Source organism: Equus caballus, chromosome 1 (genome assembly GCF_041296265.1).
Source record: "Equus caballus isolate H_3958 breed thoroughbred chromosome 1, TB-T2T, whole genome shotgun sequence".
Classification (NCBI taxonomy): domain Eukaryota; kingdom Metazoa; phylum Chordata; class Mammalia; order Perissodactyla; family Equidae; genus Equus; species Equus caballus.
In genome coordinates this window covers 36,848,925-36,862,529 of record NC_091684.1, presented here as the reverse complement: position 1 = coordinate 36,862,529, position 13,605 = coordinate 36,848,925, and the positions used below count along the sequence as shown (strand labels likewise).

Here is a 13,605-nt window from a genome sequence, read left to right as displayed (position 1 = left end):
CTGTATCCACTCATCTCCTTAATTTCAAGTGTGCTATGACTGAGAAAATCACTTTACTTCTTTGAGTCTTGGTTTTTTTCTTTTTAAAAGTAAGCTTAAAACTGAATTATCTCAAAATTCAATGTCTTTGTGATTTTCAATATCGAAGTTTTAAGCTTGTCTCTCCTCTTTCCTTGATCAAAGATAAGAAAGAATTCATTGCATTTTATTTTCATGCTTAAATTTATGGGATTTTTACGGTTGGAATGACATTTCATGAAATACAGACTAGCGTTTTTCAAAGTGTGATAATAGATGTTACTTAAAAAAGAGTTCTGTGGTCAAAAACGTTTGGGAAATGCTAAGTGAGGTAAAACAGATTTCTCCACTAAAAGCCTTTCTCAGAGCAAATTTATACCATATGTTTCCAAAAGGAAGATGATTATGCGGCATTTTCCAAATATATTTGACCTTTGAATCTTTTTTCCCCCTCATAATGTCTCTTAGATCTAGAGCTTCTTATAGTGTGGAACTAATAATTTAAACTGTTTGCATCATCACGAGTGTCCCATCCTAGAATAATAGTTGTCTACTTTATTCTCAAACCTAAGAAGAAGGTTCTACAAGTTTCTTTAGTAAATTATTTTATTGCTTCATACCTTTATTAATTTGTATGCCTTATATACTGTAACACCAGAATAATGTAGGGTTTTTTGTTTTCGTAAATTTTGTGACAGATGTATCTGTAATACTGATCTCTCTGCAAGAAAACTTTTGGTAAGTTTTATTGGAGACTGCCTTAAGTTTTTAGGCCTATCTGTGGGTAACTTGAGGGAGTTTTGCTATCCTTAATGACTTAAAGCATTGCTGCTCAAAAGTATGGTCCGCTGGTCTGCAGACTCTTACTAGTCTGTAAATTGTTTGTTATGGATTCATAACAAAAAGGAGCTTCCATCAGAATGTAAATCAGCAACATCAAGAGTACAAAGTTTAGCTTAATTGGCATTTTTTTTTGTAGCAAGACTTTCTCGATGTAGGTACAGCATTGATTTGTATTCTGGTATAAGCTCCTTATTTCTTTGTAAACCATAGCAAACTGTTCTTGGACTGGCACTTTGAGTATAAATGAATCTAAAGTATTTGGTGTAGTTCCAAGGAACTCTCCAGAGACTCAAAGAAGAGCAATAGATAATATGCAGGTAATAGAGGCATTAGAAAAGTAACAGTGGTGGGTGCATAAACCTTTGTAAGTATACCTTTCTAATCTTACTGCTTTGAAATAAGATTGAGGAAGTCAAATCAGTCCTTCTTATTTATTCAGAAATCCTGCAGTATTTTCATTTCACTGAAAATTGACAGGTTGAGTGTTAGGTAGATCTTATAGAGAATTAATAAATGCTGACTTTTAAAGTTATACCCATTAATTGAAGAATTGAGGAAGGTCTTTTCATAAAAACTAATTAAAGAATATTGCATAATACTTAGTTTTAAAAACTGGCACTTTGCCACCCTAGGGAAATTTATTTTTAAATGTCACTATTTCATCATTTAGAACAAAGCTGACTAAACAACAAAGTAAAAAAAAGTAACACTAGCCTATTTATAGTTCTGTTTACTACCTATTAAGCAAATCTAAAATAAACATTTATTGATTCATTCACTAATAGTTTTTGAGCACACACTATGTGCTAGCAACTTGATGATGTATAAAATGATAGAGATATAAAAATCAGTAAGACACTACGGACATAAAAATCCTTGGCTTCAAGAAATGCACAGTTTAGCTATAAACAAATAGTATGTCTAATAAGACCTACTAATATAGTGATATATTCAGGAGCTTTGGGCTCCCAAGAAGATGGAATGACTAACTTTGACTCCAGGAGTTGGGAAAGGTTATACAGAAAGTTGAAACGTGAGCTGGCTTTTGAAGGATGAGTTCAGCAAGTAAATATGAAGGAAGGGATATTAATGGCAGAGAAAATAGCACGTGTAAATTATAGATAGAGGTATGGTATGGTGAGCATGAGACTGATTGAGGAGCTTAATGGTGTCAGAAACTGTAGTAGTTTATGGGTGTGAGCAAAGAAGGGCAAAGAATGGTAATGAAACTGATAAGGTCATTTGACCCAGATTGTAGTAGGTTTTGTGGGACTTTAGTAAGCCTTCTATAGTTTTTAACCAGAGAAATGGCATGATTAGATTTGCACTTTGTTTCTTTTAAAGATTTTATTTTTTTCTTTTTCTCCCCAAAGCCCCTCGGTACATAGTTGTATATTTTTAGTTGTGGGTCCTTCTAGTTGTAGCATGTGGGACGCCGCCTCAGTGTGGCTTGATGAGCGGTGCCATGTCCGTACCCAGGATTCGAACTGGTGAAACCTTGGGCTGCTGAAGTGGAGCGCGCGAACTTAACCACTCGGCCATGGGGCTGTCCCCTAGATTTGCACTTTTAAATGATGTTTTTGAGAGTCTGGGCAATAGATTGAGTCGAAAGAGACAATTGGTTGAAATTTCAGTTTAGGAAGCTCTTAACAATGGTCTGGGCAAGAGACATTTAAGAACATGAAATAAAGCAGTGGCACTGGGAATATATCTGGAAGAAAGAAAGGTAGTAAATGATAGAAAAGAATGATAGATTTGAAAGAGATTTGTAAAGGTGGTAAAATCAAAAGAATTTGCTGACTGATGTGTTTGTGTATGGGGGGGCATTTAGATGATTTTCAAATTTCTTTCTGACAAACTGGATTGATGATAGAAATACTATTGACAGAGATAGGAAATAGGAAAAACACTTCGGTTAGTTGGAAAGGGAGGGGATAAATTAACTTTAATGTGCTTCCTGGCAGACTGACTGGAGATGTCTAACAGGCGTTGGAATTAAATATTTGGAATTTACAGAGGTCTAGCTAAGGATATAGACTAAGAATAATCAGAGAAAGCAGTCTTTGAAGTCAGTAGACTTGAGATTGCCCTAGAGAGCTAGAAGAAAATATTATGGCATAGAGATAGAAGAAAAAAGGAAACTAGAAGGATTGTTCATAGATAAAAGGAGAACAAGGAGAGAGTGGTGTTAGAGAATTCAAAGCAGAAGAGTTTCAGGAAAGAAAGGTAAGGGAGAGTAGGAGATCACTGACTTTTATATTTAGGAGATAATCTTTGACATTGTTGAGAGCAGTTTCAAAAAAGGAATAGGAGTGGAAGTTAGATTGTAGTAGGTTTGGCTATGAAAGTAGTGACAAAGGGAAGAGAGGCAGCTCACAGGGCACAGAAAATTGAGGGATGGCTTTTTTGTTTTCTTTTGTTCTTGGTTTCAAAAGGGAGGAAGTTTAGCATGTTTGTTTAGCCAAGAGAAAGGAGTTAGTAGAAATTAAAGACACAGTAGTGATTTAGATAATCCACGTAGAGATTCCTATGGGAAGAGATAGGATCAAGGACATACATGAAGAGGTAAGTCTTGAAGGGGTAGAAGGACAACTCTGTGAAGTGAGCGAAATGTTTGGTCCTGATGTGGATAAGATTTCATTGAATTTGGAGTTGGAGAGGAATAAAGTTTTGAAGAGTATACATTTGATGAAAAGATGCAAATTTTCCCTATACAATAATGTCAATCTTAAATTGAAGGTGCAAAAGGAAGCCAGCGTGTTTCAGACAAAATATATTCCCTTTTCTTCTTGATCCTATTTAGAAATCACATTCCAGGACAGAGTTATGGAGATCACTAATTTTGAGCTTTTCCTCCAGTTCTGACTGCTAATACTTTTTAAGGCTAACAATATAATCCAGAGTGAAAAGAAAGAGAAGAAATGTAAAAATTATTCCAGCTTCATAAAGCTCTTCCTAGACTCTCCCTTACCTAATGCAACCTCGTAGAAAGTCAAAAGGATATCTTTTTTCATAAGTTGGAAGGGCATACAGTGTGATACAGTGAGCACTTTCAAACAATTCTCCAGTATTCCCAACATTTTTTAAATGAACATCTTTATTTATTTGACTTATCTGCTTTTTTTTGTGTGTGTGTTTTAGGGTTATGGTTTTCCAGTGAACCGACTTTTTGACCTTTTATTTGAAATAAGAGATCAATACAATGAAACACTGCTTAAGAAATGGGCTGGAGTTTTCAGGTTAGTCTAAGCCATGGTGCCTTAGTGTAATGAAGAAGTTTGTCAAATGCTAAAGTAACTGATTTTGCATTTAGCAGTAAAAATGCTTATTTTTTTTATTGTGGTAAACTACATGAGAAAAATTTACCATTTTAACCGTTTTAAAATGTACAGTTCAGTGGCATTAAGTACAGTCACATTGTTGCAACCATCACCACCATCTTTTTCTAGAACTTTTTTATCTTCCCAAACTGAAACTCCGTAACAGTAAAACAACTCCTTATTCCCTTCTTCTTCCAGCTTCTGGCAATCACCATTCTACTTGGTCTTTATGAATTGGGCTACTCTAGGTACTTCATATAAGTGGAATCATACAATATTTGTCTGTTCTTTTGCCTGGATATTTCATGTAGCATAATGTCTTCAAGGTTCGTCCATGTTGTAGCATGTGTCCGAATTTCGTTTCTTTCTTTTCTTTTCTTTTCTTTTTTTTGAGGAAGATTAGCCCTGGGCTAACATCTGCTACCAATCCTCCTCTTTTTGCTGGGGAAGACTGGCCCTAAGCTAACATCTGTGCCCATCTTCCTCTAGTTTATATGTGGGATGCCTGTCACAGCATAGCTTGACAAGCGGTGCATAGGTCCACACCCGGGATCAGAACTGTCGAACCCCAGGCTGCCAAAGCGAACGTGTGAACTTAACTGCTGCACCACTGGACTGGCCCCTAAATTTCGTTTCTTTTTAAGGCTGAATAATATCTCATTGTGTATATATACTCCCTTTTTATTTATCCATTCATCCATCTATGGATGTTTGGGTTATTTCTACCTTTTGGCTACTATGAAATAATGCTGCTATGAACATTGATATACGAGTATCTGAGTCCCTGTTTTGAATTCTTTTGGGTGTATACCCAGAAGTAGAATTGTTGGATTAGATAGTAAATATAAGTTTCATATTTTGAGGAATCACCATACTGTTTTCCACAGTGGCTGCACCACTTATAATCAATTTTTAATTGTACTACTTTGAGTTCTAATCGCTGTAGTTTTTTTTCCTGGTAGATGTTTGAGGTTTAAGGCTGTGAATATTCAAAGGTATTTAGTATTAGAGACAGAAATTTATAGTTTTTAAATTATATCTCGGGAAAGTTCTGTTTTTACAAACATTACTAGATTAAAAATCTTAAAGCACCTAATGAGGTGCTTTAACTGCTTCCCTGCAGGGGATGGACAAAGTATTTTAATATCTGTATAATTTTGTATTGCCGTGACAAGAGAAATCTGCTCCCTCCTTTTTAAATTCTAAAACCTTTTCTCCCTCCTTTCTTCTCTCCCTCCCCACTTCCTTCCTTCCTTCCTTTATTTCATTCTTTCAAAAACAAAAAGTCAATATTGAGATCTTACATCTAGGTCACCCAAAATATGATAGAAGTAATGTAGCAATAATATTTGATGAGATTAAAATAGAAAATATGTTAAATGACTTAACACGTGCTTGGCATTTACCTCATCAATTTTTAAAACTGTGGATGGCTGACCTTCTGAACACTGTGATAGAGATCTTTTTAAAATACCTAAGTGGTTCACAAGGTGATACACTTTCTCTTAAAATCAACTAAATAAATTTTTATTTGAGGTTTTTGTATTAATGTTCCTTAGGAGTGATTTTGTCGGGATGTTGTCTCAAATGGATTATTGACAGTCTTGATGAGTCATGTATAAGTATCAACAATTTTTGATATTTAGTATTTTAGAAATAGAGGTAGTGCTTATTGATAGGGGTGGTAATCTATAATGTATATACTATGATATAATGTGATATATCTTTATATATAGTCTTTATAAAATTTTTATTTATATATATATTTATATATATGAAATCTTTACTTATAGAGTTGATGTTGTTATTAACTTGCCCTCTTCAGAAATGTTTAAGTTTTTACAGTTGTTGATAGATTTATATTGATCCAGCTATTCTCTCTTTCTCTATCTTAAGGCTTCTAGTAGTGAGATGGCTCCCCAAGATTGGGGAATCCATGAGGTGTTGTTTTCTCTAGGAAGCTAATGGGTTCATTCAGATAGAGATAGGATTAATGTTATCCTCCATTGTAATTATGGAGAAGAACACATGATACCATGTCGATTGTTAATACGTAAATCACAAATATATTTTGACTTCTACTTGCAATACTCTTCTAGATCATGCTTTTTGCTTAGATTTTTAAGAAGTAGCAGAATTTAAGCTCTTATTATCCCTGACCTGTATTTTACAAGTATTAGTGAATTGACAACCTAACTATTAAATGGGGGAAAAGTAAAAGTTATCATCAGTACTAAATAATTAAAACTTGGCTACTTTCATGATAGAATTTATGATCTGACTACTGTCATAGTTTATCTCTGTGTGGTTCTCTTCAACTATATTGTGATTGCCAAGTGTTTTATTTTTATTTATATTCTTCATTGCCCAGCCCAAAGTGTAGTGCCTTGCACAGAGTAGGAACTGAGTAAACATTTATAGAATTAGGTTCCGTAAACAGATCACTTTTAAGACTACATTAACATTTTCAGAATATGAATGTACCATTCATTAAATTATCTCTCTTTGCATATTAACTGATTCCCTGGCATTTGTATAAAGTGAGTAGTTTATGGTGTTCTAGTAGTTTTTTGCCCTGTACCTTGCCCTTTAACCCTTTATTTTTAAGCACTATTTAGAAGGAAATAGAATTAGTTGAAGCCTCTCACGATATTTTAGGTAAACAGAGCCTTATTTTAACTATCTTGTGTACCACCATGATTTACAAACCTGTGCCTTTATTTCCAGCCTCTCATCAAGACCCCAAACCCATTTATCAATTAGATATCAATCATCCACTGCTGAAACCATATCTTTCTCTTGTATTCCTGACCTCAGCAAATGTCACTGATGAAGTCGATCCTACATCATTTGTCCATTTGCCATGTCTAGAAACACAGATTCCTCAGGATTACACTTTCCCTCATAATCCTCTTTTAGTTTTTAAATCCTGTATATTCTACTTCTTAAAAGCTCGTGTTTCTGCCACTTCCTTTCTGCCCCCACCAGGATAGCTTTAATTGATATTTTCCTCACCTTTTATTTGGATTATGCTTCAGTCTTTCTAACTGTCCTCTCTATGTTTATTATTGTCCTTTTCCCAGTTTATCCTCCACATAGTGGAAGATATTCACTATATGACATTCCTCTGCCTAAAACCTATTAATGGTATTCCATTGCCTACAGGATAAAATCTGAGTGCCTTAGTTTGTCCACCTGCCCAGCCTGATTTTATACCTGTCCCTTCTCTACTTTACACTCCAGTAATTCTGCACTACCTTTGGTTTTGCTCCCACCTGCCACACTCACGCTTTTCACCCCTTATGCTTTTGCATGTTATGTTCCATCTTTCTGAAATGGTATTCTCCTATAATCTCACTGGAAGTGTGTCTTTAGCCCATAGCTTCTCTGTAAAGCTTCCCATGAGATGTCCCCTACCTACTCTGATAAATTTAATTACTTCTTTCTTTGTCCTATTTCTAAACCTTTCACTTCTTTTATTGTGTGTATAACACATCATTATAAACATTATAACTTGTTTGAATATCTATCTGTCCTGTTAGGTTTGAGAACAAAGATCTTGCTTTTATCTTCATGAGTTATGGAGTTTTCATCACAGTTAGCCCAGAACCCAGCACATCATAGGTGCTCAATAAATATTCGTCAAACTGAATTTTGATTAAAAGGAAGCTGATGGTTGGACAGCAGGTATAATGGGACAGGTTGGGTTATGCTACAGTAACAAAAATGCCCAAAGTCTCAGTGGACGAACATGGACATTTTATTTCTCACTTACACAAGCACCCATAGTGGGTCTATTAGTCCAAGATCTAGGCTGTTTGCATTTGTGATTCTACCTTCTCAACATGTGGTCTCCCCTTTGACCATGGGAAGAAGGGTCACACAGTTAGCTCTTTAATGCTTTAGACTTGAAGCAACACGTATCACTTGCATTCACAGCCCAATGGCCAAAATTAGTTATATGGCTGTCTGGTTGCAAGGGGGCTGTGTAGGATAGCACATGGATATTTGGTGAGTAGTAAGTGTCTCTGCCTTACTAATTAGAAAAGGTCCCTTTCTAGTTACAACATGATGAGAGACTAAACAAATATAAGACATTTTTTCATTTTCAGGGAGCTTATGATCTAGTTGGGAAGAGAGAAGATAGAAGACATACAACCTGGAAATTGTCCCTATCAAGAAATATGACTGGAATACTCTTCATCTCATGCCTTTGTTTTTGGGTGGTTATAGATAATGACTTTGTTCTGACTATATCATCTTGAGAATTGTTCTAGACTAGAAAACTAAAACTAAAATGCCGAGAAGATGTAAAACAAGTGGAAAGAAAAGATTGCACGTGAACTTTCAGGGACAAGGCTTATTTGGGATTGAATTTTAGAATTCTGGATGATTAGGCAGTGTTTTCCTATTTGGACCTTTAACTGGCAAATGAAAAAGGCTTTTGTATTAGGTGTTTTTTTTTTTAGGTATTATGCTGTAGCACTCTAATGATACATTTTGTAATACTAAAATTACAATTCTTTCTTAACAGGGACATTTTTGAAGAAGATAATTATAGCCCCATCCCTATTGTTAATGAAGAAGAATATAAAATAGTCATCAGTAAATTTCCCTTTCAAGATCCAGACCTTGAAAAGGTACAAGCTAATTTTTAATTCAAGAATTTTCTTAAAATAAATTTATGATTTTTTTGCTACATAATAGTAACCTGATAAAAATGGCTTCTTTTGAGGTAATATTTTGTTATGTTATTTGAGAAAATTAATTATGTTTTGTTAACTTTAAAGATTATGTTACTACTACTACTATCACTGTTTTGGTGAAGGGAAGAAGGGACTTTCCTGGGGATACCAGGAGCAGTTGTCCCAAATGTTAGGTGGATTCCCAGGGCAGGTGTTACTAACGTTGGGTGGATTCCGAATTAGGTATGCTAACTGGTGAATGGATTATAGGAATAAGAGTAATATTCTGGGAAAAGAGAGGAGAACTTCTTTCAAATGCCTGTCACTCTTATGTGTGGCTTTTTTTCTAGAAATATGCTTCTAAAAAAAGTTTATCTTAGTTATATAAGAGGTGTATGAAGGCAATAGCCATCTGTAGATTTTTTCCTGAAGTAGGAATTATGTATTTTTGGGAGTCAAGTTGTCTGGACAAAAGACAGAAAAGAGAAAGGAAATAGACCAGTATGTAGAGTATTCTGGGAATATACATGATTGCACATGTGCGCCCATACACACACACAAAGGCACACTCACTTGTACCTATCCAGTGTCTCTGGGCAGAAGCAGATCTCTTGGGAAAAGGATATTATATTTCCTGTTGTCACCTTTTTTATTCTCTTTATTTTTGTTTTTTCTCCTTACTCTTCATTATTGTTCCAACTCTTTATAAGTTAGTCCTTTTCTACATTTTTGTCCCTTCTCAATGAACAAGAATGAATTCTGAGTGAATTGTGTGGATTGTGACTGTAAATTTTTATGTTATATTTTTGTATACATAAACTGAGCATATTATTTGTCAGTCACTAAATATAGGGCCAAGTAATTAAATGCATAGCCTTTAGATTATAGCTAATGCTACCATTGCATATACCTAATAGTTGTATTCTAATATACACAAAAGAACAGAATAATTATCCTAATTCTATATTTTTGAAATCCCAGTCATAGGGGCTGGCCCAGTGGCCAAGTTCGCATGCTCCTCTTCGGTGGCCCAGGGTTTCGCCGGTTTGGATCCTGGGTGTGGACCTAGCACCACTCATCAAGCCATACTGAGGCGGCATCCCACATGCCACAACTAAAAGGACCCCCAACTAGAATATACAACTATGTCCTGGGGGGCTTTGGGGAGAAGAAGGAACAAATAAAAACAGTAATGAAATCCCAGTCATAGTTGTCCCTGTCAAGAAATATTACCAGAATATTCTCCATCTCATAGCTTGGTTTTGTCTTGTTTTAGTTACTGGTAATAAGTTTGTTCAGGCTATAGCATCTGTATAAAGAACATTGGAGGGGCCGGCTCGGTGGCGCAGTGGTTAAGTTTGCACGTTCTGCTTCAGCGGCCCAGGGTTTGCAGATTCGGATCCTGGGTGTGGACATGGCTTGGCTTGTCAAGCCATGCTGTGGTAGGCGTCCCACATATAAAGTAGAGGAAGATGGGCACAGGGATGTTAGCTCAGGGCCAGTCTTCCTCAGCAAAAAGAGAAGGATTGGCAGCAGATGTTAGCTCAGGGCTAATCTTCCTCAAAAGAAAAAAAAAAAACATTGGATTTGGTCTGGGTTCACATGCCAGCTCTGCCTATGGCTTGTTATATAGGCAAGTGACTAACCCTATTTGGGCATTTGTGCCTCATCTGTTAAATGAGGACGTTGAACTAAATAATTTCTAGTGTCCCTTTTAATTACTCGAAACTATTCTAAATAGGTTCACGGTTAAAAGGAAGTTTGGCTTTGCTTGTCAAGTGCTCCCATAAGCAGTACCTCTTAGGATTAAGCTCGTTAGGAGTTGTATTCATTGGTCCATATATTACTTATCATTAAAAAGCAGAATTCTTAAGGTAAAAGCCATGTGGAAAATTTAAATGTTACAACTTAAAAAGAAATCACATAAATTATTTGATAACAGTCTCTTGGTTGTATGTGTATATATATTTATATTTTTTCCTAATTTAAGTATAATTTTCAATTAAAACTATTAGAAAAGATGTAAAACTGTCTCTCAAATAACCTGAGCTATTATTTTCAATGAGTGAGAAAGGAGTAAGACTGAATATATATATATATATATATATATATATATATATATAAATCTTTTTGCAGATAGCTGTGCTAATTTGATTAGAGCCATTTGGCTAAAATAAGAACATGTCCGTATTCCATCCTTAATGTCATTGAAATAAATTCTTAAAACTGAAGTATCTTTCAAATAGTTAGTATACAGTTCATTATTCTGCAAAGCATAAAGTTGGAGGTGAATTAGCACTTACATTATTATCAGGTGATTTTACAGAATAGCAACTCTTTAGTTGATTTTTGTAGTACTTCTGATTGAGTAGCTAAATTTGGAAAAGTTGAACCTACCTTTAGAGCGAGACTGCTCTCTACAGATGTTTTCACTACCAGCTATTGTAAGTTTCCTTCTGCTGGAGGTACCTAGGAATACATTTGTTCGTTCAGATTTTTATCATTCACCTGCTATATGGTAGAGACTATGCTATTTGCTAATTTTTCAGTTTCTGCTGTCCAGGAGCTTATAGTCAAGTGAAGGATAGATAAACAGGAAATTATAACACTCAGAAGTTGGTACTGCTCAAGATAGAGGAAGCAGCATGCAGAGAGGTTATAGTTCTGTAGTATAAAGGTTGATAAAGCACAAGAGATGAAGATCAAGAATTGAAGAAGAAGAAGAAGGGGCCAGACTATAAAAGCCCTTGTAAACAGTGTTAGCAAGTTTAGTCTTTATCCTGAGAGCTATGAGAAGTCACTAGAGGGTTTTAAGCAGTAAAAACATAATCATATTTGTTCTTTAGAAAGATCTCTGGCTAATGTGGAGAATGGATTGGAGAAGAGTAAAACTGGTGGCTGGGAGACCAGCTAGGGGGTTGTTGCAGTTATCTTGAAAAGAGAGATTGGTGACCTGAGTGGGAGTTATGGCTGTGGAATTTGATTTAAGAGATGTTTAGGAGGAAGGAACAACAGGAATTGGTGATTATTTGCATGTGAGGGTTGATGAAGATAGAGGGGTCAAGTATGATAGCCAAGTTTCTGCCTTGGACAGTGGTAGCATTCACTAAAATAGGAAACACAAGAGGGGCGGATTTGGAAGGAACCAGATGATAATTTCACTTTGGGATCTATTGAGTATGTGTCAGATGATACAGCCAAATGGAGGTGTTCAAATGGTAGTTGGATATATGGATTTGGACTTCAGGAGAATGATTTGGCCTGGAGTTGTGGATTTGGGAGATACTGGCACTTGCATGGTGGTTGAAGTCATGAGAATAGACAAGATCATCCAAGGACAATATGTGAAGTAAGAAGAGAAGATATGTAGGATAGAACCCTAAGGCATAGCAATAATTAACGGATGGCTAGGGGAGGAGATAAAGAGAAGGTAGAGAAATAAGAGGAAAATCAGTGTGGGGCATGGATACCAGGGAAGGAGAAATCATTTAAGAAGCAGGAGGGGGCCGACTGTGTCAGATAACTTCATTTAAATCAGCTAACAAGAGAGGTGGAAAAGTCCATGAGATTTAACATCTCTGACTGTTGAGGGTACTTTCACTGATGTAACTAGGTTGCTATGAATGTGAAGATAAATGTCTAGATTAGACTTCATGATGTGTAAATAAGGGGCTTCTGGTAAAAACCTTGGAGAGAGTTTACCTTTTGGAGATTGAGAATTTGCTAGTGGACGTTGGCTGATAAAGTAGTTTATCCAAGAAGCACACTGCAAACCACTAGCTGCATGCCACTGTTTCATGGTGGACTGGTCAGAAAGCTGCTGTACGGTATTCTAGAAGTTAGAGAATGAAAGGGATACCTTCTTGAATTGACATTGTCTTCTCTGAAAGTGAGTTGAAGGGAATCTTAGAATTATTTGATGACACTGAGCCAGGAAGCTGGCCCATAACTTTCATGGCCAACCTGACTCTTGTATTTTAGATGCAGAAAAGCAGAGAGCTAAGCACCTTCTGCAGGGTACTTATCATCAGAATATACAGAGGTATTGATAGTTGCTTTCTCTGCTTGTTGGAAGTCTGAAAATATGATTTAAGAAACAGGTAAATTGCCGCATTATTTTCTTCAGAAATATTTTGGTTTTCTTAAAATCTCAAAAATAATGTAGAAATCTAATAGTGGACTTTGAGATGCAAGTATTTACTATTGATTCAGATGTGAAATCCATTTAATTTTTACATTTTTAGGTGATTAGAATATTTTTCTAAAATTTCAAAAACAATATTGACTTTGTTTTTCTTTCTACAGCAGTCTTTCCCAAAGAAATTCCCCATGTCTCAGTCAGTGCCTCATATTTACATTCAAGTTAAAGAATTTATTTATGCCAGCCTTAAATTTTCAGAGTCACTACACCGGAGGTAAGTTTACTAATAAGAAATGTATCTTTGGAGGCTAGCCCGGTGGCGTAATAGTTAAGTTTGTGCACTCCACTTCAGTGGCCTGGGGTTCAAGGGTTTGGATCCTGAGTGTGGACCTACACACTGCTTATCAAGCCATGCTGTGGAGGTGTCCAACATAGAGGAAGATTAGCATGATATTAGCTCAGCAACAATCTTCCTCAAGCAAAAAGAGGAGGATTGGCGACAGATGTTAGCTCAGGACCAAAAGAAATGTGTCTTTTTTTTTTTTTTTTTAAAGATTTTATTTTTTTCCTTTTTCTCCCCAAAGCCCCCCGGTACATA

The 13,605-nt window shown here is 35.8% G+C and overlaps 1 protein-coding gene across 18 annotated transcripts in view; it reads left to right on the top strand.

The window, feature by feature from the left end:
• EXOC6 (exocyst complex component 6) overlaps nucleotides 1–13,605 on the top strand; it is a 207,076-nt gene that overhangs the window by 92,981 nt on the left and 100,490 nt on the right. For 12 of the 18 annotated variants that reach the window (XM_023642467.2, XM_070261949.1, XM_023642481.2 and 9 more), the window contains 3 exons: nucleotides 4,003–4,100; nucleotides 8,716–8,821; nucleotides 13,172–13,281. In XM_023642467.2, coding sequence (XP_023498235.1) covers nucleotides 4,003–4,100; nucleotides 8,716–8,821; nucleotides 13,172–13,281 — 314 coding nt within the window. The remainder of the gene's footprint in view (nucleotides 1–4,002; nucleotides 4,101–8,715; nucleotides 8,822–13,171; nucleotides 13,282–13,605) is intronic. The other 6 variants (XM_023642473.2, XM_070261969.1, XM_070261889.1 and 3 more) reach the window with 1 other exon arrangement.